Source organism: Corvus moneduloides, chromosome 2, assembly GCF_009650955.1.
Source record: "Corvus moneduloides isolate bCorMon1 chromosome 2, bCorMon1.pri, whole genome shotgun sequence".
NCBI classification, from domain to species: domain Eukaryota; kingdom Metazoa; phylum Chordata; class Aves; order Passeriformes; family Corvidae; genus Corvus; species Corvus moneduloides.
This window is the reverse complement of record NC_045477.1, coordinates 5,509,414-5,537,134: the sequence shown is the minus strand read 5'-3', so window position 1 is coordinate 5,537,134 and position 27,721 is coordinate 5,509,414. Positions and strand designations below refer to the sequence as shown.

General features: G+C 42.5%; 3 protein-coding genes across 7 annotated transcripts in view; 1 reads left to right on the top strand and 2 right to left on the bottom strand.

Moving 5' to 3' along the window:
• The window catches only part of LOC116438102 (cell surface glycoprotein CD200 receptor 1-B-like), a 33,430-nt gene extending 26,599 nt beyond the window's left edge, over positions 1-6,831 (bottom strand). The window contains exon 1 of the mRNA XM_032096733.1: positions 6,733-6,831. The gene's annotated coding sequence lies outside the window, so the exon portion shown is untranslated. The remainder of the gene's footprint in view (positions 1-6,732) is intronic.
• PDZK1 (PDZ domain containing 1) lies at positions 541-10,107 on the top strand. Its single transcript, XM_032096764.1, has 9 exons — positions 541-1,427; positions 3,210-3,421; positions 3,725-3,977; positions 4,985-5,121; positions 6,347-6,542; positions 6,777-6,973; positions 7,453-7,647; positions 8,449-8,742; positions 9,692-10,107. The coding sequence occupies exons 2-9, from the start codon at positions 3,212-3,214 to the stop codon at positions 9,767-9,769; spliced, it is 1,560 nt and encodes a 519-aa protein (XP_031952655.1). The 5' UTR covers positions 541-1,427; positions 3,210-3,211; the 3' UTR covers positions 9,770-10,107.
• Positions 8,921-27,721, bottom strand: GPR89B (G protein-coupled receptor 89B). 5 transcript variants are annotated; one of them, XM_032096678.1, is made up of 14 exons: positions 27,617-27,721; positions 25,121-25,180; positions 24,270-24,373; positions 22,691-22,797; positions 21,747-21,848; positions 18,759-18,879; positions 18,431-18,511; positions 15,173-15,282; positions 14,141-14,238; positions 13,656-13,748; positions 13,216-13,311; positions 12,552-12,641; positions 11,814-11,879; positions 8,921-11,656 (listed from the first exon to the last, which is right to left on the bottom strand). In XM_032096678.1, the coding sequence occupies exons 1-14, from the start codon at positions 27,656-27,658 to the stop codon at positions 11,450-11,452; spliced, it is 1,377 nt and encodes a 458-aa protein (XP_031952569.1). In that variant the 5' UTR covers positions 27,659-27,721; the 3' UTR covers positions 8,921-11,449. The 5 variants fall into 5 exon arrangements, with proteins under 5 accessions (XP_031952569.1, XP_031952579.1, XP_031952590.1 ...); XM_032096688.1 differs by having other exon boundaries at positions 14,141-14,229; positions 27,617-27,720; XM_032096699.1 differs by lacking the exon at positions 27,617-27,721 and adding an exon at positions 27,565-27,612.

Below are 27,721 nucleotides of genomic sequence, written 5' to 3'. Positions count from 1 at the left end.
CAGGGAGAAAGTTAACTCCATGCCAGCCAAACCCAGTACAATCTCAACCCCTTGTTCCCCACCATTCACACCATGTGTGATCTGAGGTATCAAAGCATCCTCTGTCCCATTCATACATTGCTTCATTTCAATACCCTACTCAAACGTTGTCATTCCATCTATTTCTCTTTCCTTCTTACCAACACTTACAACACATACTGTTTACTTAAACCACCTTTACATCCAATAGTCAGGTTTATACACCCTCTATAACCACTACACCTTGTCCCTTGACATACATGCAGATATTATCCCCCCATTCTATGCTCCCCCTCCCCCAAATTTCCACACAAACAGTCAATTACTTTGGTCCTATCTGTCAAGGAGATCACTCAGGACAGGAGAAGCACCACGTTGGATTGTTGAGCACAAAGAGCACTTGTGGTGGGTCAGCAGTGCCCTCACACGGCTCCTTGTGAGGCTCATTCTCTGTTGGTTCAGATGATTCCTTCTGTACTCCTTCCTACCCCACACAAGTCAAATAATGGATTATTTTCCCCCAGGGATAAATCTCCTTGAGGTACACAGCAGATTTCCACTTTCTCCTGCACCATGTGCACCTGGGTCCCTGAGCAAAGTCAATCCCACAAAGGCGCTTTCCTTTTCCCAAGGCAGAGCAACCCACACGGCCTTTCCCAGTGCACATGCAGCCTGGCCAGTTTGCCATGCCTCACTATGTTGATATCACAGACACCTCCCTCCACCTGTTCCAGGGAGACTTCACCTACATGGGTCACTTGATTGCAGTGCATGTTTCACATGTGTGATGGCCTCATCAGTCAGGACCCACTCCTCAATCACAAACCCATTTTTTCATTGCATCTCTCCCATTTATGGTCCTTATCTTGAATTCTTCAAGTGTTTTCATCCTGTTTTCTCCCCATGTTCTGTAGAGGAATGGGGTGAAAGTGGCATCTGGCTGCTGGCCAAGGTTAACCTGACACAGTCTTTTTTTTTTTTTTTTTTTATCCAACACAGGGCATACAGATTTTAACCAGTAACCTCCTAACCTGCAGTCAAATGCTCCGGGCCCAGGTCAATCCAGCACAATCCAAACATGCTCCCTTTAAGACATTTCTCAGAGCAGGAGAAGCTCTTGCCCAGAGCAAAGGTCAGGCTTGCCTCAGATGACCTCCTTGACTGAGTTTTTGAGTATAATATCTGCAGGACAAAACGCAAAGTTGCTGAGAAATGCATGTGATTAGCACTTCTGCCCACAAGGACAAGACAGCCTATCAAGGTATCACACATTCAGTGAAACTTGGTTAAATAAATCATCTTTTAAATCAACCTTTGCCCAATCAAAGTTCAGCCTTACTTATACGTACAGCCACAGGAGGAACAGCAAAAGAGAACTCCTGTGAAGGCTGCTCTACATAGATATACAGGTAAGAAATTCCTTTTTTCCTAATCCCTCCTCCCTTAGAAAACTCCTCTTTTGCAATACAAATCATGTTGCATGTAAAGCTCTGATAGATTAGAAAAAGTAGTATGCAGTGCATTGTAACCTTCCCTCCACTTCTAAATATGAAGAAATAATTTTTCCCATAAAAGCCTACTGTTTCTTAGCTGTGTGTGTGGCACTGGTTTTGCATGTTAATTCCTGGAATTAGCACAGATCCCCAGTGTTTGTCAAGAAAAACTGCTTTGAATTGTACTTGCAGTTGATACAATCTGATGTGTTCTAAACAATGTTCAAACAGGGCAGTTCACCCCTTTATTAGAGAATCTCAGTGCAATACAGAGACTCAAAAAAGCTCCAGGCATCTGACCAAGGAGTACAGGTGAATCATGATCTGCAGGCTTCATATCCTTGCCAGCTGAAATTCCTGTATTCTCCAGCTCCAGTGACATCTGTGCCAAACCCACACCACACATCCATGCTGTTCTGTGTGCTGCCCAAGTGACCTCAACAACGCAGCTTCAGCTTCCATAGCAAAAAATCTGCAGCATGGTTGGCCACAGCAGTGGCTCTGCAGTGAGTTGCTATCACAGAAGGATTTGACTGCCAGGAGATCTAAAGAACTGACTTCTGTCAGTAAAGAGACAGAAAAAAAAATATCTTTCCAGTAAAATATAAACCAAGGTTGCTAATTACCTGGATTTTCCAACTGGAGGAATTTGTCTTCATTTGTCTCATTCCCCCATCTTCATGGATCTTTGGCAGGACAACTATCCTGGGATATGTTCCCTGATCACACCCACTATTTACCTTCCATATGGGGTATTCCTGTATGACATGCTTCACCCAAAACAGAATTTCATTACATCACAGAGCAGTTTAGGTAGGAAGGGACTTTTAGAGGTTGCCTGGTGCAATGTCCCATAGAAAACAGGGCTAGCTTAGATCAGGTTCCTCAGGGCTCAGTCCAGGTATCTCCCAGGACAGAGATTTCGCAGCCTCTCTGGGTACTTCTAGTACTGTCTGACTGCCCCAAAGAGGAAAAGCTGTCCTTATGGATGTCTGGTTGGAATTTCCCTTGCTGCAGCCTGTGTTGCCTCTCATCCTCCCACTGTTAATTTCCAGGAAGAATCTGGCTGTGTTCTCTACACAATCCAGTTAGGCAGTAGGAAGATACCAATAAGATCTTCCCTTTACTTTGTCTTCCCAAGACTGAACAAATCCAGCTCTCTCAGCCTCCTTAAATACATGCTTCAGAACGTAAATCCCCTCTGCAAACTAGCTCCAATATGTCAATTACTTAGGGACATCAAAACTGGGGACAGTGCTTACACGTGGTCTCCCAAGTGTCAAAGGGAGGGGAACAATCCTTTCACTCTAGTTACAATCCCCTTTCCCAAAACTTCATTTCCTCTGTAAGACTTAATCCTGGTATTACACCCACTCCTCAGTTTTTACTATGTTTTTCACAGGCACTTTTCTTATTTGAGTTCTGCATTTTGCTTAGCTTCATTTGAGATACAGAGACAAAATAAGCAAGGAGGGTCTGGGAAAAGGGTTTGGTTTCTTTTCCCTAGCCCTGTTAACTAAATTCAACTTTGCACCGCTGGATTTTCTGGGGCCAAAAAAAAACCCCAAAACTCCACACCAAAAAAAAAACCACTCCAAGAATTATGTAGAAAACCCTTTCAACGTGTAATCAGAGGGAATACACCCTAGGCAAGGTTACTGCTTTTACTCATAGGTACCTTTCCATCCTGTCTGGTAGAGATGAGTTCTGCTCTGCAGCCCCGAGAGTGTAAAGTGAGCAAGAAGCCCCAAAAGAACTACGGCTTCTTCCTGCGTATTGAAAAGGACACCGCAGGGCACATCATCCGGAACGTGAAACACAGCAGCCCAGCCGAAGGGGCTGGCCTGAAGGATGGAGACAGGGTCCTCAGGGTTAATGGTGTCTTCGTGGACAAGGAGGAACATGCACAGGTACATCTCTGTTCAGTCTGGGATCCACACCATGCCCCCATCACCCAGGCCCACGGCTGCTGCGTGAAGCTTTTTCTTCCAGTTTTTATGGCTAGGAAATCCAAGAGCAGAGTCAACTGCTCTGAGTATCCCCCTGCATCATTCATTACCCACCATGGGCATGAAATGTCTGTGGGGTGCCTCCCTAGTGCATGAGCAGGGGAGTGAGACAACAAAGACAGTGGACAGTGCAGCTTTCCCTGGGGAGAGCTTTTAGCTCCATCACTCAAGCACCTGCTTGCCATTTCCCCCTGTGCATTACAGGTGGTGGAGATCATCAAAAACAGTGGGAATTCCGTTGTGCTCCTTGTTCTGGATGACGCATCCTATGAAAAGGCACAAAAGGAGGGAGTGAACTTGGAAGAGCTGGGTCAAAAGGCATCAACAGGACAACAGCAGGAGCAGCAGTGCCAACCCTCCATGGGCAACAGAGGAACTGCTGCAGTTCCACAGCCCCGGCTCTGCTACCTGGTGAAGGAGGAGACAGGCTACGGCTTCTCTCTGAAAAGCACAGAAGGTGAGAGCCGGGAGAGAAGAAACTGGATAGATGTATGTATATAATTACATAAATATATAGATGTATAGATACATATATATTTAGCAGCAGGGACACAGGTGACCACAGTTAACACGTGAGGGCCAATGGTGACACACAAACTGTTCTGGCTAATAGAAAGAAAGTGAGAAGCAGCAAGATGAGTTCAGATCCATCTCCAGTACATTTCTGTACAGCACATGCAGCACAAGGTTTTCTGAGGGCCATGATTCTCATGGGGTGGAAAACAGATGAAAAAAAGAGAGAGAAAAATAATAAGCTTTTTTCTGTTCGGTTTTTAAGCCCACTTAACCAAATTTACAGTCCCTGCTCAAACACCAGATATACACTCAATGTGCTATGTTAAGTCCTGTTCCATTCCACAAAATCAACTCAGGAATCAGCACATGAGGTTCTAGACAGCTGTAAGAAACACTTTCCCTCATTTGTAAGTTAATTCATTTAGAAAGAAAAGGATTTTGAACCTTTTCCATATATGCCTTTCTTTCAAGGCCAGTCAACAGAATAGGGAATCACCTCTAAAGAGCCCTCTAAGAGGTATTTTGGAATGTAATATAATTGAAGGACCAAACACAGAAGCCTTCCAAACACAGGAAATTATGAAATGTATAAAACAACAGTAAAAGCAGATTCTCTCTTCAAAATGATGGGGGGAGAGCAGGATGGGAGGGAGCAGGAATCAAATCCCTTTCAGCTGTGGTAATCAGCCCCTTTGCGCTCCTGGTAGGGAAATAACAATTTGAGCTGCAGATAGTGAACAAATATCTCCCTCCACCACTGAAGGGATTTTTCCAGGACAGAGTAAGAGACAGAGCAGTGGCTGTGCGGAAGGTTTGTGGTGCTCCTGTAATCTGCATCCAAGCAGAGGCCAAGAGTCTCTGAGGACATCAATGCTGAGTTTCCTTAACCACTAAATTCAGGTCTATTGCAGTGATTTACCCTGTGTAATGAGTTTTCATTCATTTTAGGACAGAAGGGGTTGTTCATAGTAGAGCTTTCATCACAAGGAGCAGCTGCAAAGGCTGGTGTCCAAAATAACGATCGCCTGATTGAAATCAATGGAAAAAATGTGGAAAATGACACACACGAGGAAGTGGTGGAAAAGGTATTGATTCATCTTCTATTCTGGCCTACTTTCACAGCAACCTATCAGGGTTACTGAGGAGGCCAGGTTGGCTGATTTAAGCACTTCACAGTAAATCTTGGGAGCTGCTGTTCATGTACCATCAACACATCAGCATAGCCCTCTGCATTGGTGCTGTTATCAAGCAGCCTCTTGAGCTGCCTCTCAAATGAACACTGCCATCAAGACAGGCCAAAGAATTTTAAATAACACAAGTATACTGCTGCCAGGAACCCTATTAAATAAATTCATTTCCTAGAAGTCCTGGAAATGCTCCTAATGGCAGGAGGGCAAGTCATCAAATGTGGTTTCCAGGGCAGGAAGAGGGAAGCCTCTGATGACACAGCATGGAGCAGGGAAGATTCATGATTTTAGACAGTAGTCCCTTTCTCCTGTTAAGAAGTCCAAAACTAATGAAAATTACTGTGCAAGTAATTCCACTAACTGGCTGCAAAGAACACTGTTAATGAGGCTTCCAGCTTTCTGCTCTCGGCACTGCTGAAGCACAGCTGGAGCTGAAGAGGTTTCAGAGAGCCATGAGACTCCAGCATTCCAGGAGCACTCAGCGCACACAGCTAACTATGGAATCATGCAACACCTGTGTTTTGTTTGAGCTACTGCAACACCAGCAGCAATGTGACACTGGTTAAGATGGATAAAAAAAGGTATCCATTAGAGTAGAAAGGACTAAGAGAAGGATGGACTTGGGAGAAGCTGAACAGACAGAAAAAAACCCCACCTCAGAATCAGTAATCCAGGGAAACAGAAGAGGACCAAGAGCGACAGAAACTTGACTCCTGTCACTGTCATCTAAAACAGTGGCACAGATGGCACAATAAGTCTATACCGTAGAGTTCCACACCTAGAATAACCAAGTACTGTCTACAGAGGCTCACTGGATTCTACAGCACTGTATGCCACCTCCATGGCCCTCCACAGATAATTCCCTATAGGTCAGGAACACAGTATGAAATATGGATAATTTCCTCATGTATTACATGCCCCTGATTTTGTCATGGCCCAAATTTCTGATGGGGTGGGGGGTGGGGGGGGGGGGGATAAGGAAAAAAATCAGTTTATAGTAGCATGGCCTAGACTAACAGCACCCAGCCCCTGCTATGTATCAGTGCACCAGTTACCAAAGTATCTGCAATTCCCATGAGCTGTTGAAGGGGTGACATCTGAGACTGTACATGTGCTGTCACAGGTAAAGAAGTCTGAAAATCATGTTATGCTTCTACTTTCAAATGAAGAAACAGACCGCTATTTCAAAAGCCAGAGGATGGCACTGAGCAAAGAGAGCGCCAGCCTAAGGTTGCTTCCCCTCAAACCACGACTTATTGAGATCCAGAAGGGAAAAAGTGGTTATGGATTTTATCTACGGATGGAACAAAACACTGGTGGTAAGAACCAAGTTAACACACAGACCATGACATTTGCTGTGCCATTTCTTCCTATATGATGTTTGAAGCCCTCATTCCCTTTGGCTTCTTACTGACCATCTAGGAGAAATCCTCAGGGAAAACAGCCTCAACCTGAAGTGCAATTCCGACCATTTGCCTCTGCCATGCATTTTAAAGTCTTTAAACTTACCAAGCTCTGCCTTCACGTCCATCTTTCTCCCCTTCTTATCTTAGACCACATAATCAAAGATGTTAATTCTGGAAGCCCAGCAGCTGTGGCAGGTCTCAAGGACAATGACATCTTAGTGGCTGTCAATGGTGAGCGAGTGGATGGGCTGGATCATGAAAGCGTAGTGGGAAAAATTAAGCAGTCCGAGGCAAAAACCTCCCTGTTGGTGGTGGATAAGGAAACTGACAGCATGTATAAACTGGTAAGAAAATGCAAACTACTGCTAGGAATAGATAATTTATCACAATGAAACAGCCAATATGCTCTGATACTTTTTCAACTTACAGGAAATGTCGAAGATACCCCTGTACTTTAGCAACTCTATTTACACTTGTACAGAAAGTCACTAAACACCCAAATCTTTGGCCTCTTCCTGATTTTTTACATACCATTGCAACAATTCTAAATTCAAACATGTGACAAGAAAGGTTAAGGTCTGCTGTTAAGAGAGGAAATTCAGAGCTACATGGCTGTGTAACCATTTATGAAGAACAAAATTTCCTTCTCACACAGATCAACACAGTAGTTTTCCACTCAGCCAGAAATTAATAGGGAAGAGTTCTTCACTGCAGCTCAAGTCTGAGTCACTAACAAAGTTTCAAAGTATGTTGAGTGTGAGAGCCTGAAACAGATTTCACAACAGAAGTTTTTATATTAACATCGTTTTGTTACTTTTTTCAGGCTCAAATTTCCCCTTTCTCATACTACTACAAAGCACAGGATCCAACTCCAGCTAAAACGGAGGAAAGATTGGAGTTCCACACTGAGCAGAAAGTGAACCACAAGCCAAGGATCTGCAGCATGGTGAAAGGACCTAACGGATTTGGCTTCAGCTTAAACATGATCAAGAACAAGCCTGGATTGTTCATCAACGAGGTACTAATAAAGAATGAGGAGCAAGGAGAAGCTCAAGTAGTTTGTTGGACAGTTTCCTCCCTTCCATCCTGCAAACAAATACAAGAAAAGCCACAAAAGTCTCTTCTCCAATGCTCTCAGATAAGAGCTAGAATTGTTTCAGTCAGATTGACACTGTTGGCCCAAGACAAAAAAGGAGTAGCAGAAAATATTCCTCATGCTGTTAGTTATTTAGAGGGAAGGAGAATTCAGCTTTTGCATAATTTATGCTTTTAGTCATGAGTCTCACACACTAAAACTAGTATTTTAGACAGAATTGGTTTTTACTGTAGAACAGCTTAATTATAGGAGAGACACCTTTGCCCTACTTTGATCCACCTTCTCTGAATTCCACAGCCGGTAAAAGCCAAACTCCTGCTGTCCCAAATTACATCTGCAGCTTCAGCTTTCTTGAGAGGAGGGGTTCCACTCATTACTAAGGGATCTGTGAACTGTATTAAACTTTGAAGTTACTGGACAGAGACCTGCAAGTAGTTAGAAAACTGTTTTTCTACCTGTCTTTATGGTTCTACCATGCCACATTCCTATAATGTTAAGTCTATCAAGATCAAGACGAAGATCAAGATGCATCTTAAAACCTCGAACTGATGGGTTCCATGTTTATTACATCTGGGCCCATTGCCTGTCCTAATTCCTTCCTGCCCCACAAATCTCCCCTTCCCCAAGCTTATACCACCATCCTCTAGGGAAAGCTAACCCTCAGCTGTTAATGCATCTTTCCAAGTTTAATGCCAATATGCTGCTCTGAACTCCCCTCTGCAGGTACAAAGCCAGGGCCCAGCTGACAGAGCAGGTGTGGAAAACAACGACTTCTTGGTGGAAGTGAACGGAGTGAATGTGACCAACGAATCCTATGACAAAGTGGTGGCAATGATCCAGAGCAGTGGGGACAGACTGACGCTGCTGGTGTGCAGCAGAGATGCTTACAGGTATTTCCAAGGCCAAAACATTCCCATCACAGCCTCCATGGCAGATTCAGACACTTCTGAGCCTCCTGCTTACACAGAAAACCACCCATCAGAGCCAGAGAGGAACTCACCTGAGCCAAGGGAAAGGGTGAGTAATCCTGCATCAGGCAGATGCTGAGGGATCACACAAGGAATAGGAAAAGAACTTTTTTTTCAGGTAGTATGTTTTCCAGAGCTAGGACTGTTAACTTAAGCTTGGATTTTTACAAGTTACTTAAAGAAAAGCTGCTGATTATCACAAACAACTCTTCTTTTCCCCACACTAATACAGATGAGTATCTTTAATGCAAGATTAAATCACACAAAGAATGCACGTACAAGAGATTTTATGGAACAAGATAATCCAAATACAGTAATCCCTAATGATGATGGGAAACAGGCAATACTATTGTGGAAGTGCAGGGAAAAGTGCTTAAATACACCAAAAACATAAACAATGTTTATGGAAACCACATTAAATATTTCAAAATGGATCATTTTGGAGAAGGAACAGCAACTGATAGGTCATGATGACACTTTCTAGACAATGTGCTAATTTGAAATTATTTTATTTCGTGCCACTAGAAAGAATCTGAAGCATGACTAAAGTCAGAAAAGCAGGAAGGTATTACTTTCTGAAACACTTTTAACCCTCTGTATGGTCAGCCTAAGATATTAAAATATGTATTTTCTGATCACACAAAAGAGACAGACAAGTTAAGACCAATACTGTTTCTCATTTATTTTTCGTTAGCCTTGTCTGCAAGTTTTTTCAATAATTTCTTAGTCCCCACAGTGCATTTTGCAGAAGTTACCACTACTTTTGTGTTCAAATTGAGCAGATAAGGGAATTCAACAATAGGAACCCTCTATTGAACAAATTTCTCTCAAATTGTACTTAACCAGAAAAGCCCTTGAACAACAAAAACTGTATTTGTTGGTTCATTCTACCAAGTGTGCGACTACTGCAGATGAAAATAGGAGTCTGTAACAGTGCAGACTATCAAACGTGTTTACAAACTCAAAATAATCACAACGTATTTGTTACTCCTCTGCAGGCAGACTCATCCTCCTCCTCCCTATCAGCTGCCTCCACAAGAGCTGACGGTGACAACAGTGATGACACTAAGTTGTGAGGAGACAAAACTATGCCAACAACAAAAAAGAAACCTTCCCAATCTTTTCTTCAGTTCTTCTTTGCTATTCCACCTCTCAGAACTTGGCTGCTCCAAGGAGTACCAAAACCATAAAGGAACGCAAACTCTTGCTGCAATAAACACTTCGGTGTAACTTGCACCTGTTTAACACTCTGCAACTGTGCTCCACTGGCTTTCTGCCTCGCGAAGTGGGCACTCAGTCACTCACTCCTGAAAAGGCTTAAAGAACTGCAACTTTATAATTTAGTGTCCTGCAGCAGAAGCTGGCAATGTTTTATAGATTTTTAAGCATCTTAGCCTGTTATAGATAAGCTCTTAACAAAGAGCAATTGATTTCTCACCATATCCCAGGAAAGGCAGCTCTCCCACTAATCCAAGTCCATCAACTCCATCTCTGTGGCATCTCTTTGCTTACAGCAGTACAGCTGCTGTGAAATGGCATAAGCCAGGTACTCTGTGCATTACGATCCTTTTTCCTCCTAACACTGCAGAAATTTCTTCCAAACATTAAGTTAACTTTGTAATTCACATCCCAAGATGTTTAATCACTATTCTCTCTCCTCTGCATACAGCTCTGGATTAGAATACTGTATGTAATTCAGTCATGCACATTTGTCTAACCCCAAGTCACCACCACGTTGTCTTGAATGCAGCATAAATGGGTCTGTAATACTGGTGCTGTATACTTTGCCTCCTTGCTGTACACCAAAGACAATACAGAAATAAATTGTTTAGAATGGTTATTTTCCCCCCTCCAGGTCTTACTCTCACCACCTACAATTTATGTCCCAGAACAATTATAAAACAAACAAAGCCTCAGAGAGTGGCCATGGGAACCTACAGGTTTAAGTCACACAAATAAAATTTGTAACATACAATGTAAACAAGGCATGGCAGTGGTCTTTGACTTTACACTGAACTCTAGATAGGAACCCAAAACCTCAGTTCCACTGACACAGGGAGAGAAAAGAAAAGCTGACACTCGGTAAGAGAAAGCCAATCTCCAGCTGCTAAGGACGGTAGGTACTAGTGATACACACTAGCACACACTGCATACAGAAATGAAGTTCTCTCCACTCCACTTCTGCCAGACAGCAAATCCTAACCACCTTCTATCTAGCTCAAATCCAGCCAAATCTTTGGGACTGACAAAAAACAACTGTGATGCTTGCACATTACAAAAGCTTATTTAATTCCACAGACTCAAAACATTCAATTCCAGAATTGCCATCCTCCAAATCCCAATTACGAGTTGATTTTCAAAAGAAAAATCACATTTCTTGGTGCCTTCTATGAAGATGTTGTTCCAACAGTAGGAGGTGTTCCCTCAGCCAGCCTACCACACAAGTTCTGATGCCCCTGGATAGTGGTATGCCCACGATTGCTTTTATTACTTGGCAATGAACTGTTTCAAGTTCAATACGCACACCCCCGTCCCTTCCAGCTGTGGCACTGAACAAAATGAGCCACAGAGCTTGATGATGACATGTGTGGAGGTTCGAAGAGCCAAAACACACAGAGCAGTCCTGTCTCTCCGAGTTTTGCAGATACACTGCCAGAACACACAGAACAGTCCTATCTGTCCGAGTTCTGCAATCCACAGGCGTTGCAGCAGTGCAGCTGACCGGACAGAGAGCAATGCATGGCTGCAGTTCTGCCTCAGAGGGCCATATGCTTTTCTGGGGCTTGTTTGTGTGCTAAATAGAGAAAGAGGATACTGGACAAGGCACTAACTAGGAATATCACATCAAACCAACGGTGATAGAAGTTGAACTGGAGCTCTCCCAGGACTTCTGTAATAATGGTGCGGTACTCCGGAGGCATGCTCATGCGGATCAGGAGCACTGATGACACAAAGTACATTCCCTGGAAGTTAGAACAGGGACAGCAGTTACTGCTTCACCACAGGCTCTGAGCCTAACAGGGGGCAGCACACAAAGATATTGGTATGTGTTTATACACACACAAACAGGTCTGCATGCACAAATACACACAGGGTGTGCCCACGGCTCTCCATACTCACCATGATCTGTGCTAACAGCAGAACAATAACATTGGAGGACTTGCTGCTGGAAATGGCATAGAAGAACTAGGGAAAAAAAAAAAAACCAAAAACATTAGAAATAAGCAGTTAGGTAATTCTGATGTGCCTTAGGACAGCGCGAAAGGTACATACCATTCAATACCTTTTCATCCAAAAAAACTAATCAAAACATTCTAGAGGGCTACCTGTAGCCTACTTTCATAAACCTCAAGGCTTTCATAAACCTTTCATAAAATTTCATAAACCCTAGTCTGAAACCTCAATCTCCCCCAGGCAGTTGCACCTTGTGGTAAAAATCACAAAACAATACAGACAAGTTTAAACATAGGTACCAAAGGCCAGGTCAAGTCAATGAGTCACATGTCTGTTGAGTCAATGCCTTTCAGTAGTACCAGCATCTTAAATTAAGTAATCCAAATGCTTTTAATCACCATCTTATCAACCTTACTAATAAGCCTTGGCTACAGCATCATTTTGAACCCTTGCTTACATTTAGCATCTTATTTAACATCTAGATCCCTTCCTGACAGAGACTGAGAGGGGAAATATCCTACAAAGGTATTTTTCCTACCTTCCTCCCTCTTGCAAGAATTTCTATTCAGACATTTAAACATAAATGCATATTGAAAGTTTAAGACAGTATTTGTTCCATCTAAAGGTAAACATCTCATAGTGAATTTCTCTTTGTAAAACCACTTAAAGAGACCCAGTTCTTACCTTTGTAAGTGTGATTAACAACCCTCTAATAGAGGTAACAATGATTATTCCAACAAGAATAAAGGAAATGTGCTGAGACCAGAATTTGACCTGTATCAACAAGAAGAACACAGTTAAAACTGTAACCTCATTTACACCACATTGTATAGCTGTCAATTCTTCAGGGTCTTTGTCCTTCCTAACTATACAGATATCCATTGTAGACAGCTTTATATAACAGACATTTTCACAAATGTATTAGCAACTGTTTACTCCAAACACAAGAGAAGGATATTTAGTTTATACCAATCACAAAGAACCCATTTTGAAACATACCCCAAAACAGGGATATGTTTCAGAAGTGTAAACGACAGAACAACCATTTGCATAAGCAATCAAAATTACTCTGTAGCTGAATGTATTAATCTAAGCAGGTTGTCTAAAGTGCTTCCATTTCTTCAAAACAAAACACACAAATCACTGCCTCTCTGGCAAGACCACATCACCACCTCAGCATAAAATCAGTGTGAAAGCAACGTTCACTGCATATTTTCCCTTCCTCCCACTAAGTCAAAAGTCAAAGCCACATTCTCAGGGTCTATCACTTTCTCCCTAGCAGCAGGATGGTTTTATTTAGATAAGATATGAATTGCTGAAAAGGCTGTAAGAATTAATAAAGGCTCACATCAAACTGGATTCCCAGGTAATTTACAGTGATCTCAATTCCTCTTGTGACTGGATCAGTCTTCCCCACACGGTCAAATACAATATTGATGGTTGCCTGAAAGAGAGATGGATTTACATTCAAGCAAAAAGGCAAAAGCATTTCGCACTCTCACATGTGAGGCTCATGCATGACTCTTCTATTGTACCATCAAGGAAAGGGCAGGGGGCAGTCAGATTGTCTAAGAAGGCACAGAACACATCCACGTAAGAATTACTGGTCTAAGGCTGTATAGAAAAAAAACAGACCCAGAGCTTTATTTCAACCAAGGGCCAGTTTCTTTCAGAATTTCTGCATTTTAATGAAACTAGAGTGTAACTTGATGAACTGCATGCATAGCATAATCTATGCAGGGTATGATATTTGCATACCACAAAAAATGCAATAAAATATTTACATACCATGAAGATTTTCCAGACACAATAGATGGAGAAAAAATAACCCAAAAAGTTAAAGTATTTTCCCTGGAAAGTTTTGGAGTACTCTATTCTCTCCTGGAAATACAAAAAGACAAGAGAGGGAGTAGAACATAGAAAAATACATCATTTCCACAATTACCCACAATATAAATTGTAATGGAGCACCAACAGTAGCAAACACAGCCCCACCTTTCTGTATCTTTTAATTCAAATGTTTCTCAACTCGTGATTGTTAATTCGTAAGCTTGTGAATGGTTATGGGGCCAGTGGGGCAAACTCAAGGATGGATCTGAACTGAAAGGGAACTGTAATCCAGCCCCAAAGCTAAAGAAACAGATCCTCACTCCACTGCATTACAACAATTCACCATCTACCTACTGAACGGGTTTCAATTTCTCATAACAGATGTTCTCTTTCAAACTATTCTGACCTCCCAACATCCATCTGGGCAGTTATTTGCTATATACCTTTGTTGCATGCAAGTCAGCAGTTTCCAGGAAAAGCTGCCGACTCAATTCTTCCAGGGCATCCACTTCTTGCTGGATAAGGGACAGATCTGGCAAACCAGCATAGTCAAGGCTAGAACACACCAAAAATTCTTAATTAAAAACAAAACATTCCCCACCTTCAGCCCAAGGGCCACATCTAATGGTTTGGTCTCTTCTTTGATCCTGATCAACTTTTTCACTCAATCTTCATGCTCCTCACTAATACAGCACCAGAGAAATCTCCAGGATGTACATGGTGAACACTACTCCAGTTTAAGGAGGTAGGCAGGACACAGTATTTAGGCAGTCATGCAACCAACTCTTTATTTCTCTGCCTGGGAAACACATCACAGAATAGAACCAGAGCTCTCAAAAACTGCTGCTCCACTTTGATCAGTGTCCCTTGCCACTGAAGTGCATCTCACAATATGCCATCCCAGATCATTTTCATAAACAAAACTGCTGAGTACCTGCTCCAAGAGATTAGTGATTACTATGAAGAGTCTGTCAAATAGCCAAATTCTGATTTTAGCAGCTAGTGGGAAAGGAGAGGAAGAAGAGTCCTCAGCCTTAAACATGCAAAATGCACACTTCAAGTGATCTGACAGAAATCGTTGGTAAGCAACTCTGTTAAGGGAAGTACAGACCCTTGTAATTCCCAACAGATCCCTTCTATAGGGAAGATTGAAACTGGGTGATCTTTAGGGTCCCTTCTAACCCAAACCATTCTATGATTCTGTGACAAGTGTGCATGTCTGTCCCCTGATCTGCTGTACATTTATAGAGCAGGGCAGAAACATACAACTTCTGCCTGTGTCACAGTAAAACCATGCCCAAGCCTGGGCAAAAGGTCAGATGGTGCTGGAGAACAAACTTCCCAGGAGATGTTAGGCTTGAAACGTGTTGAAACACAAATGCTTTGTAACTGTCCCAACTAACATTTTACCTTTCAAAACAAAGAAAGCTGGATCCACCTCCCAAGGCAGGTGCCAGCATGCAGATGAAGGATACTTTCACTGCCAGGAACAGATGTTGTAACACTTTTTATCATTCCCCAGAAGCCAGTGGGTCTGTTATGCACTTCTCCTCTCTGGAACATTGTCCTGTGAGCCACTGCTATCCTGAAAGAACAGAAAACACAAGTCCTTAGGAATAAAATATTTTTATGAAAAATCAAAACAAGAAAAAATAAAACAAATCCACCAGTTTCTTCGAAGATGCTGTTAAACTAAATTCACTGAAAACAATGACCCTTTTTTCTTGCCCTAAACATCAACCTCGTTACATAAAATTATCCTGATTAGCTGTGGAGTAGAGCCCAGACCAAATCAAGTGCGATTGAATGAGACACTTCCCAAGCCTTTCACTCAGGATCCTGTTTCAATCCTAAAGGGGTTTAAACCCAGTTAAAAATAAGAATTCAAATGGATTTTTCAGCCATATGATTAGGTGCTTTCCTTTCCTCAAACACACAGCTGCGTTATCTCAAGCTCAGAACTTTTCATGCTCCTCTCTCCCCTTGGACACCTCTTCTTTATCGCTGCACATCCGCCTTTTCCATGGAGCTATGAGCTCTGGGTGGTGTGCAGAGCACCCTCTGATATGCTGTCACTCACTGCTGGGCTGCATGACAAGCTGCTATGGAGCAGAAACACACAAATCCATTCTTGGACTGAACCACTGGATGCTTCAGGCAATGTGAATGTGACTCCTGAAGTTAATTCCAACACTCCAGCAGCAGCTGTGTACCGTCCCTCACACTCCCATGCGCACCACGGCATAATCCCCACGAGCAGTGTTGGCTTCCGGTCTCGTTCCCTCACATTTCTCCCCACTGAAATTTGTGAGCAAGTTATCCATTCCTAAGCTGAAAACTTTTCACAGGATTTTCAGGATGATCCACAATTCTGTGGGGTTCAGTCCCTTTCTTGTAGCTGCAGCCAGCATTGCTACATTTGGCACCGAGCCCTATTCAAGGTTGTTAATAAACAGTGTAATAGAAAAAAAATTTTAAAAATCATTCCATTCAAATCAGCAAAAGAAACACCCTTGGGGCACCCCACATACACATAAAAGCATATATGGCCACAGACTAGAGAGACCTTGGAATCCTGATAGCTGCCAAATGTAAGAAATGCATTTTTAATCCTTGCTTTCTTCACAGTACACAAATTCACGTGGTCCATGCCAAATGATCCACAGCATTGCAGCAAAAATGCAGCAATGTCCAGGTGAAGCACAAGGCTATAGATACACAAAGGCAAATCTGTTCTTTTGAGAGGAGAGAGGGATCTCTGTATCCACACAGAGGCCAGTTCTGGAGACCTCACAGAAAGGATCCACAGGCAAACCCCACAAAACTCTGTTCATGTAGATTGGTAATGATGTTATGTGATATTTGTGTGTCACATCAGTTGATCTGACTCTTTCATGATCCAAATGAAGCAATGTCATCACAGAATGCTGGCATTTCAAACCTGAGGCTTAGTTATGTCACACCTGCAAGGATGAGTATAAAGAATCTGACAGCTTTAGAGCTGAGTTTCCTTAAGGCCTTACTTGATTGTGTTCAGGAAGGAGAGAAAAATGATTCCTGTGCAAAAAACATCAGGGCAAACAACCTTCACCAACTATCTCCTACTGACTAGGAAGTCAGCATCAATCAGGGCTGGCATGAGAAGAAATGTCAGGATCAGCAAAGAAAACAAAAAGCTTTATGTTCTATTGCCTTATAACTCTTGCACTCACAGGTAAGTTCTGAACTACCAATATTATGGAACTGTAGCATTTACCCTACACCGGAAAATACTGCTATTCCCACCTGTTCTGCCAATTATTTGGATTGCATTTGGACTGATACATATCATACTTTTCAAATTCTGCTTTATATGAACAAATAGTCCAATCATGCAAGCCAGTGCTCCCTGTCAAAGCAAAAAAGAGAACAAAATCTACAGAACTCAAGCTTCTGCTATTTCTTGCACAGTTCTGAGACTACCTAGTTTTGCAGTTTGTTTTGGGTTTTTTGTTGGGCTTTTTTAAACATATACATGAGTTTCATTATAATTCCCAAGTGATTAATACGTGGCTCTTCATAATGGTTAGGAAGTTGCTATATTCAGAAGATATCCTGGCCGTAGGAAGGCAAGAAAGTGCTAGCTAGTTACAAGCCTCTGGCATCCTTACTTTTACCCCAATATCACTCTTCCTGGACCAGAGGTCCAAAAACACTGTACAAAACAAAAGAGCAGACTCAGAAACAGCACTACACAGTATCTTTTAACTCCAATGACAGTCTTTTAGTATGCTTCCAGCCAATTAAACCTGAGTAATTAAATTCTCTCACTACTTACCATCTCACACATGACCACAAATACAGAGTTTACCGTTGTTGACCACTTAACATTTTCAAAGGGGAAGGAGGTTATGCTTTAACTACACTTCCATCAGCTAATACTGATCAGCAGATACATACATGGTGATAAACTTAGCAAGGTTAGACTATCTAAAAGCTACGTTAAAAGGTTCCATTGAAACATTAGGACACAAAAGGTAAAGTTGGGGAGACTGCTGTGAGAATTCAGTGTCAGACAGTCAAACCTTTGAAGTGACTCCAGTGACTGGATTTATTCTGCACTATTAGCAAGACATGAAATATATGATTTGTAACAGCAGACAAAAATCTTCTCAGTGTAAATCAAATTACATTGTTTCTGAAAGCAGTTTTTTTAGCTTGGGGTACATGGAATAAGCTAAACCAACACCAGCAGAATTCTGAGAGCACACTTGTGTGTAGTACAGTATATCTACATCACCAATGTTTTGCAATTCTGCAAAATTTAACCAAAATAAACCTTGCTATTTGCAAGAATATAGATGTGTCCACACCACCTCACTACCCTACTTCAGCTTTGACCAGGATCCACCCTATGTACAAACCACTTTCTGTCCTGAAACCACCAGTAAGAGCCAGCTGCAGTGGCCTAAGGGTCACTGACTAAGCAGGAGAGAAAGGTGCCCATCCTACAGATCAGTTACGCAGCCAGCAGAGCGACACATGGTCTTGGAAGCCTAATCTGTGCCACTGCAGTCACAAAGGGCACTACTTAGTGTTAAAAACAGTCATGTATCAGGCCAGAACAGAACACCACACAGCTCAACCCAATTCAGATTTGAAAAACCATCTTATACTACTTCAAGAACCATCTTATACCATACTGACTGAAAATCTTTGAGGCAAACGATTTCATGCTAATGTTGCCCTCTCACCTTTTTTTCTTGCTAACAATCATGTCCATAGTCTGAAGGAGCCGTCGCTCCAGAGCCAGAATATCTGCATCTGTCACATTCCTGCAAAATAAAGACCCCCAATTAGGCCTGCTACCCCATTTCAGAGGAGATGTGCACACGCCCATGAGACAAAGAGAAAAGCCTGTGTAAGGAGAATATGCATCAGCAGTGGAAATGGTTCTAGCACGCAGACATGACAATAGCTAGATTCAGAAAAAGAGTAACAAAAAACTTGAAACAACGCCACAGGAAAAACAGAAAAATAATCTCAAAAAACTGGGCAAGTATTTCACAAGGCTGCAGTTACCTGAGAAAGTAGGACATGTAAGTGTATGGACAGTTGACAGCCCCAAATCCTGACAGCAAAGCCATGAGTGTCACCCCAATCACACCAACGCGGCTGATGAGCTGTTCTATAGACAGGATTCCTGAGGGAGGGAAAAACATGGCATCAGCAACCTTGCTCTCTTCATTCTGCTCCACACTTGGTGCCCTCCTAACACAACACAGAGCTGCTTAATTAATCTGACTGCCTTCCCATTGCAATGACCCCAGGTAACAGGAAGGACAGACAGGGACTAGGAAAAGAAAGGGGTAGGACGTCTCCCTCAGAAATCACATTACCACGCTTAGAAACGGGGACGGGGAACTCCAGCTGTGAAGAAACTTAAGACAGATATATGGATATGTGGAGAGGACTAAATGTCAATATTTTGGTTCCAAACTAATAAAATGTTTGCCTTTTGCTGAGATGGGAATACAGACCATCCACCAGGCACTTATAAAAGAGTGTCTTCCATAAAGACACTTCCGCAATTATTACCAAACCAGTCAGTCCTGGCAAACTGGACTAAAAATGTCTGAACCATAGAGAGGAACCCCTAGCCTGTCAAGTGTCATTAGAAGTGATCCCTCCAGATCAGATACAAGTTGTGCTTGTAGGACAGTGGAGTTGGGAAGCTTAAGCTGCTCCTGGCTGTTCAGTATTCATCTGGTTGACACAAACACTTTGTTGAGGTGACCACCAACAAGGTCTTTACCTGAGCACCAAGTGGACTCTAACATGTTACTCAACACGAACATCAAGCCTGTGCTGTAATCATCACCAAGCACTGAAGCTATATTTATTCTTACACACAGACCTCAACCTGTCTTCCCAGGACACAATGCCACGTGTAGTAAACACCACTCACTTTTTAGGGAGCTGGTTACAGAGCAGCTGCCACACACAGCACATTTGGAGCTTACACGATTGCAAAGCTGAGATGGCCGAGCGCCAAGCCACATTTCATGCTTCAGAGAAGTGGAATAAATGATGAAAACAAGGCAAAAAGACTTCACAAAGGGAAACTGAGACACCCAGTCATGTGCAGCTGCACAGAGATTTACAGGAGCTACAGAATGTGCTACAATACACTGGCCTTTTGCCCCACACAGTCAGACTGCAGCACTTAAAACAGAGGTGCCTTCAAAATGACATGACATTCCACTGGTTGGAGCAATGCTTTCCCGTGAAACTCACAGCAACCCTCTTGTGATCAGGTCACATAAACTGAATGAAAGTTCCATCAACTCACATAAAGGTAAGAGCTTTATTAAAATACTGGTGTGTCATCAAGCATAACCCTCCTTCCACTACGAGCTCCCAAACCCAGGTCTCTTAAATAAGCTGCAGACCAGCGGAGCCCTTGATCAAGGGTGCACTTCCCTGCTGCAGGACACTGCCATCCCCATCCCCACCTGCCTCAGCTAGGTCACCACTCCCTGATGAAACCCACAGCAGCCTTGTCCGTACATGCAGGACACAGCACCCCAAAAACACAGCAGGGAATAAACATGTAGAATCCACTGCTTTAACCATATGTCTATACCCGATAGGAGAAGGCACTCTACAACTCTTAAGTGGAAGTATCACACCCTGTAAAGTACAATTAAAAACAGAAAACACCCTACTACCTGTTCTGGAAATCTGCAGGTGTTACACAGCCTCCCAGAACCTTTTGGTGACCTGAGAAGGATTACCCAAACCCCACAGCTAAGCTCCCACTGGGTTATTCCATTCTGCCAACTCACACACCTTCTGCAGCTCACAGTGGATACAACTTTTTCTTGGCCATGGAACACTGGGCAGAGGGATCTGCACTATACATAAGCTGCTACATTGCAGAGGCAAATGACACAATTACAAAACACAAACACACATTTTCTCTTAGGAAACTTTCAGGATCACAGATGAAAGGGTGAGCAGAACCTACAGCAGTCGATATCCTTCAACTTCTCATATGAGTACAGAGTCATGCAGCTTCCTACAGAACAGAAGGACTAAGCTGAGCATTGTGTATGCAGACAGACATATTCATCAATTTCAGTGAAACAGACTGAATTTCACATGTTGGGCACAATATACAAGCAATTTTCCAGTGCAGGGAAAATATAAGGCAAATATAAGTTACACAGGAAACACAGGTAACAATCTGGTTCTAATCCTTCAGCACACTGAGGTGCCTCAAGGATTCAGCACAGCCAGGCACATGCTAACAAATTCTGTTGGACCCAAACTATCCTGAGTGCACACAGTATCTTCACACTGTAAATACTCTTGGTTCCATGACCGCAACAGATACCCAAGCTAATTCTGCACACAAATAGCTCTGGCATCCAGCAGGACTTACCAATTCACACTCCAGTCCCGTGCAACTGCACAGCCTCTGGGCTCAGGCAGAGCAGGAATCTGTACCAAAGCCAGCACAACTGCCAGGCTACAGCCTGGGCAGCTCTGGTGTTTAGGCACAAAGCTGTGTTTTGTCAACTGGATAGCCACTCATGCTAAACTCATCTGATTGAAGCCACAAGAAAGAAAAATCTGACTGAAAAAATGTCAGATGAAGAAGTGATTGTTCAGCTGCTTCTTAAATAAACAAGGTTTAGTCTCCACAATAGAAAGAAATAAGTAAATAAAAATTGTGATCAACTTTTTGTGGAGCTAAAGCTTCTGTGTCCTCAAAAGTACATCATGTCCTTACATAGCCTAGGTTCAGTTAGGACGCACTTCATTCAAGTTTTCCTGTGGTACTGAAAGAACACTAATGAAAATAATCCAGGTGTATCCATGCCTTTTTGTCAGTCTGACTACCTTCATATTACAGATTTCAAAGCAGAGCAGACCCTCAGTTGCAGGAACTACTTTCCACAGTCCCAACTGCAGATCTGAGATCATTATAGGTCCAAGGTAAAAGTGAAGTAACAAAGCCTATTTGGGCAGGGGGGAAGAAATCAGCAAGAAAATGAAACTCACCATGTTTTGGGCTGAGGATAGGAAATGGATCCCCCAACTTCCAGAAGAAATACATGAAGGTCAACCACACAACACATGCAAAAAGGAGTTTCTGTCTGTGCACTAATGGAGAGGAAAAAGGGAGTGTTTAAAATAGGTTCTTCCTTTAGAGCTTTTTATAGCTTGCAAAATTTCTACATTGATCTAAATGCTACTTTGAGCACAGGTGGCCAAAGCAGGTGTCACCTGACAGAGCTACAGCTTGCAGTGTGCACCCCGTCACCTCCCACAGATGCAGCCAGTTGAGAGACCACCACTTGTGAGAGCTCCTGCAGGGACACACTTGGCCTTTTTCCCATTGTGGGACCACTTCACTGCTTGCTTCTTGTGTGACCTTGAACATGACTCCTAAATACTTCATCTTCATGGCAAAACCACACATTTAATATTCCCAACCTATGTGCCTAAGCTTCACACAAAAGAGCGACAAATATCAACAGCCCAAGGGTTAGGTGTCCATTAGCCCATAGAAGAGGCCTCATCCAGACAGTAGAAGTAAAAAAAGCAAAAGTAATTTATTGAGCTTTTCTGCTTCATGAGTGATGTATTGAGCTTCTCTGCCTCATTTCTTTTGCCCCCTAGCAGAACAACATAGCCTTGCCAAGGGTTGCAGAGTTTGGCTGCAAGCTTAAAATTGCAAAGGAACAAATCCCAGTAACACTACTCTGAAGTGCTCAACTTTGTTGAAACCTGTGAAGAAAAGCAGCACTTGCTGGGGTCATGTAAAGCATTTCCTGACTGTTCAATGAATGGTTCATGCTAAAGCATGAAGTTCCAAAGGGAAGTTATCTAGCCAGACAAAGCCAGGGGAAGGAGGGAGCTATGAAGACAGTGACCAGAATTATTTCTCATTTGTATTCTTTGTCTCAAATTAGCAACTCCCCTGCCACAAACCAAGTACTCACATAATCTGATATTGCTCACAACAAAGTAACCAATATAGAAGGGCACCATGAAGACCAGGATGAGCAAAATGACACACAGGTTCAGCTTCCAGTGAAAATATCGAGAGCTGAAATAAAGCCAAAATACTGATTAGCACGATATCATAATACAACAAATTTCTCAAAGAAAATTGCATGTCAGTGAAATCTTTTCAACTACATCAAGCATTGAATAATATTAGCCTAGCATATAGAATATTCCGGACTTTTTTGTTTTTATTAGGGCAGTTGTTCGGTTTAGGGTTTTGTATGGTTTTATTTTTAAATACAGAGGTCAAGAATGTGTATTTCAAAATAAACACTGGGTATTTTATCAAACACTGTATTTTCTATGTTGACTAATGCCAGTTGCAGCATGATTCATGTGACTGCTCATCTAGTTGAACAGTAAATCAAAACTAAGTAGCAATTAATTTTCTAATGAACAGCTGAGTCAAAAAAAGAGCTAATTCATATAGAAAAGACTAAAAATATTTAATGTTGATAGTTCAGCATGTTTCACTTCAGAGAGAATTGTCCCATCTGCAATATTTTGCAAAGCAAGGTTTTATAAATATGTATCTCAATCAACATGAACAATACTCCCTCTGACCAACTGAGAGTAGTCAAATGCAGGTGAGATTCATCTTGGCTGAACTGACTTTTCACTTCACTTGAATGGAAAAATACATGCCCCATTCCCAATATCAACTCATATCCTCTTTATCCTCAGGGAAGAAGAAATTACAAGGAGCCTTGTCACTTTTTCCTAACTAATTCAGAGGCAAACATTTTCATGTGTACTGAAGTCTAGCCCTTTACTGAAGCTTATAAAAGCATTCTCGTCAGTGATCTCTCTGGCTACCAGCCCCACACATTAATAACATACAGAACTAACATTACCTTTCATCAGTTCTGCACTTCTTGCCTTTCAACCCCTCTGACTGCTGTCTTATACTTGTATGATGAGATAGAATAAGAAGAAACCCAACTTAGCCTCTACATGTTATTGTTCTATCTTCTCTTTCCTACTGACTTCCCAAGTTTTTCCCAGACAGTTTTTAACATCCCCTTTATGTGGAAGTCCTCCCCCATGGTCAGGGGAAGATGCACCTTTGATTCCCAAACCCTGTATTGTTACAGATTAGCTTTCACTCCACAATTAGCTTTGCATCTTATTCACTGCTCTGACCACCACAGAAAAACTCGTGCTTGAAGTTTCTATAGTGCTTAGCATCTGAAAAGTGCCCTTAGCATGATCTGAAGCTTTAACTCCCATAAAAGAAATCATTTCTTTTGACTTCACAAATGGAGAAAGTCAAAGGCCTTACCCTAAGGACCTAGACCACATTACCAGCAATTCCATGGAAAATTGGAAGCTTATGGCTTCTAGTCTCATTCTCAGTCAAATAAATGTTACTGCACAAACATTTTCATTGAGTTATTGACAGTTTTCTCACATGATTTCCCCAATCCAAGACTAATCCATTAATTTAGAAGTTAGACTAAAGATGCTGTAGAGCACAAAGTAGGCCAGTCCCCAGTGGGCTCCCAGACTCACCTGCTGTTCAGCACTCCCAAAATCTCAAAGATGATGAGTTCAAACATGGTACAAGAGAAGGCAAAAGTCACAGAGAAGATTACCTGGACCACATACTGCCGCACCTGTAATGCAGAGAAAAATCCAGAGACATCAGGCATTTACATTTCTGGAATGGCATCCTGATATCCCTCAGTGAGCAAAACAAATCACAAGGTACAATGGCCCACAGCTGGGTCTCTTGTTGCAAGGCACCAAGACCTTTAACTACTTAGGAGGAAACTAAAAGCCTGTTGGAAACCAGAGGGCAAACTCATGCTAAGAGGGCTCTTCGATATTAACCTTAGACTTAAAAACAAAATCCACACCACAAAAACTGTTGGGGTCTGAGTTTGGCTTGCACTTAAGCCATCTCTGACCTAGACTACAATCTCATAGCCCACTACAGATAGAAGAATGGCATTTTTATTCCATCCAATCCTCACAACTAATGTAGCTGCAATGGACACATCTCACTGAGTTCAAAGTTAATCACTGGATTTTATTTTGCCTCAAAAATTTCACTTTACATAAGGTAGGCTTACTAGGGCAAAAGGCAAAACAGTTTCCTATTACTCCTGCATCTCCTCCATATTTCTTTTTATTTAACAGTAGCCAGTATGGAAACTTTCAGTGGCCACAGAAAAACTCATTTCCTCAGATAGCTAGGAGTCTTTCAAATAGAAGCACAAGAGGAAATTAAAAAGAAAGGAACTGCAGGTAAGATAAAAGGGATTAAAGAGAGGAATAAGGCTAAATGCAGTTTTAAAAATATTTCTATAATTGGGAGTAATTTTTAAGACACAGACTTGTAATGAGAGATGCCTTCTCACCTCATAATCCTTGAAGAGCTTTCTCATGAAGAAGAGCCATCCAAATCCAAAGAACAGCACCTGCAGAAGAGATTAAGCACTTAACATTTGCATCCTGCAACTTGCAAAACACAAACCCACTGCACTGCTGATTGTAAATTAAACAAATGGAAGGAAAAGAGCTAAGCCAAAGTACCCAAGACCTACAAAAGATTAAAACTTGCCACAGTACCAAGGGAAAAAATGGTATTTTAAATATCCAAGTGTAGCACACACAAAAGGCTATGGCCTTTAGGAAGATCTAGTCAAGACAGAGTTCTGTGCTCCTAAATTCTCAGAATTCCTCAGCCTGCCAGAATCCTTTGCACTGTTGATTCTTGCTTCACTCTTGTAATCTACAGAATTAAAGCCTATGGGGTTTTTTACAGGAAATACAGTAGTAGAGGCAAAGCAAACACTTGAATGTCCACCGCATCTTCTAGGGATGAGTAAATTTTATAAACACACCTGCTGTTTCTTGTAGACTAGAAGTGCACGTGCATTTTTTGTAGAGGTCTTTACAGTGCATCTGGTTAGACACTGACACATTGTGGGTGAAAGGTGTTACAAGCATCTCTAAGGTGGGGAAAAGGAAGTGCTAAATGCCCCAAACCCCAATCTGGAGTTGAAGAAAGCCACATGGACAAGGTAGAGGAAGCAGAACAAGCCAGTAACACTTTGCATTTCAGTGGCTGTCAAAGAACATTACAAAATTTGTTTGACTTTCTTCACACTCCTGAAGGGATCAATTTAATATCACAGCTATTTTGCAGATGACTTAAATGAAATAAATACAAATTGAACAAGGTGGCCAAAATTGTCATTACCTGTCTTCAGAGAGTAAAAGGGGACTGTGTTGTCAGGCCTTCCATGGGTATTCCCATCTATTCCTCACAAGACTGAAAAGGAGTGTAATGATTTAAAAGAACCCAAGCAAAAAGAGAATTCAGAAAATACTTAATATTTTTTACAGAAGAAGCTTTGACCAAGGCAAAGAAAATTCAGCATATGTCACACATCAAGGAATAAAGTCAGTGTATCTCCTCAGAACACATAGAAAAGGCCAGAGCTTTCTGCCCACCCTACCATGGAGACGGGAAACTTTCAAAGACAAAAAAACAAAGGAATTATTGTGGATTACTTCCCTGCACGTCAGGAGTAACCACAGCGGCAAGGGTAACACACTAACATGATTTACAGACAAGGAACACCTGGAATGCTGGGCAAGAAGATCAAACACAGCTGCCTTGAAAGAAGAACTAAAATAGGAATGAAGTCGAATGAGTGATTTGTAACAGCTGGCAAAACTTGTTTGAAGAGGACTACTTTAAAGTAGCTGCTAGCAAAAAGCAAAGATATTTCATAAGCCTCCTATCTAGAGGTCATAAGTTAAAGAAGTATGATAAGCCAATGAGATCTACATAAAGTAATTCCACATGTAACAGTGGGAAGGAGGAAAAAGGTAGAGACAAACTCTTCAAAAAGAAGTAAGAGAAAAAGATTAAGAGATAAGTAAGTACAACAATAACAGAAAATTGCATATGAAGATTAGATTCCCCTTGTGTCAGGGACTGGCCAAAAGCACAGAAAGACATTTTGGTAAAAGATCACAGTCTAAGACACAGCAGGTGAATGTGACATCTAAGATCAGCAGAATCTTGAGCATTTGACAATTACATGCACCGACTCGAACATCTAACTTGGGACTGCTGAAGATGATGGGAAGATTCAAAGCTGCCATCAGGAATGAAGGAAAAGCTATTAGATAAGTTAGAGCTCAGAACTCAAAGCAAAAAAGTGGGAGTTTTTGTTCTGGGCGAATTGTTAACAGTACCAGAGCTATGTTCAAGCCACCAAGAGCGAAAAAGGACGTTGTGAGCAAAAATCAAAGCATTATCACGTAGGAGGGCATTGCTCTTCTGAAGCCAAAAGCCATCCTGAAAACTGTCAGGAATTAGGCTTGTGCACTGAAGTCTATATAAGACAAGCACCTGCTGCTGAGAGGGGAAAGGGTCCCATTCCTCGGCTCATCCCTCATCACTACAGAGCAAAACTTTCACGCCAGCTCAGCAGCTTAAATCAGATCCCTCTGTGATCCACCTAAACTCATCTTCATCTGGTCCAGCTGCCTAGGATCGGCCTTGTTGAGGAATATCAGGAACAAACCAAGTACTCAATGGAGACCAACAAGATGAGCTTCCCTGTCTGTTCCAACTGGAGAAACTTAAATTTAAGCTTAAACGGAGCTCGGCTCGCCTTGGTTGGGCCCGGCTCGGTCCGGCCCGGCCATCCCTGAGGGTCCGCGCGCCCCTCGCGCGGAGAGCTGCGCACGCGCGGCCCCAGGCCCCGCCCCCGCGCTCCCCGTGGAGGGGCACGGCGCGGGGAGAGGGGAGCCCGCTGGCGGCGGGACCTCCCCGTTCCCTCACCCTTCTCCTGGCCGGAGGCGCGGCGCCGCAGCGGCGGGGAAGGGGTGGGTACCTGTGAGGTGAACATGATGCTGGAGTCGATGAGGAAGCTCATGGCGGCGCCCACCGCTGCCCACCCGCCCGCCTGCCGCGCTTCCGGCTCCGGTGGCTGCGGTGC

What these genes read in the sequence shown, in the direction of transcription:
- PDZK1 (XM_032096764.1), top strand. Translation starts at nt 3,212, where the DNA reads ATGAGTTCTGCTCTGCAGCCCCGAGAGTGTAAAGTGAGCAAGAAGCCC. An exon ending in CTCTCTGAAAAGCACAGAAG is followed by an intron (nt 3,978 to 4,984) that starts GTGAGAGCCGGG and finishes CATTCATTTTAG; the next exon opens with GACAGAAGGGGTTGTTCATA. An exon ending in CACCTGAGCCAAGGGAAAGG is followed by an intron (nt 8,743 to 9,691) that starts GTGAGTAATCCT and finishes ACTCCTCTGCAG; the next exon opens with GCAGACTCATCCTCCTCCTC.
- GPR89B (XM_032096678.1), bottom strand. Translation starts at nt 27,658, where the DNA reads ATGAGCTTCCTCATCGACTCCAGCATCATGTTCACCTCACAG. An exon ending in AGCTCTTCAAGGATTATGAG is followed by an intron (nt 24,374 to 25,120) that starts GTGAGAAGGCAT and finishes TCTGCATTACAG; the next exon opens with GTGCGGCAGTATGTGGTCCA. An exon ending in GTGTCTGGAAAATCTTCATG is followed by an intron (nt 13,312 to 13,655) that starts GTATGTAAATAT and finishes TCTCTCTTTCAG; the next exon opens with GCAACCATCAATATTGTATT.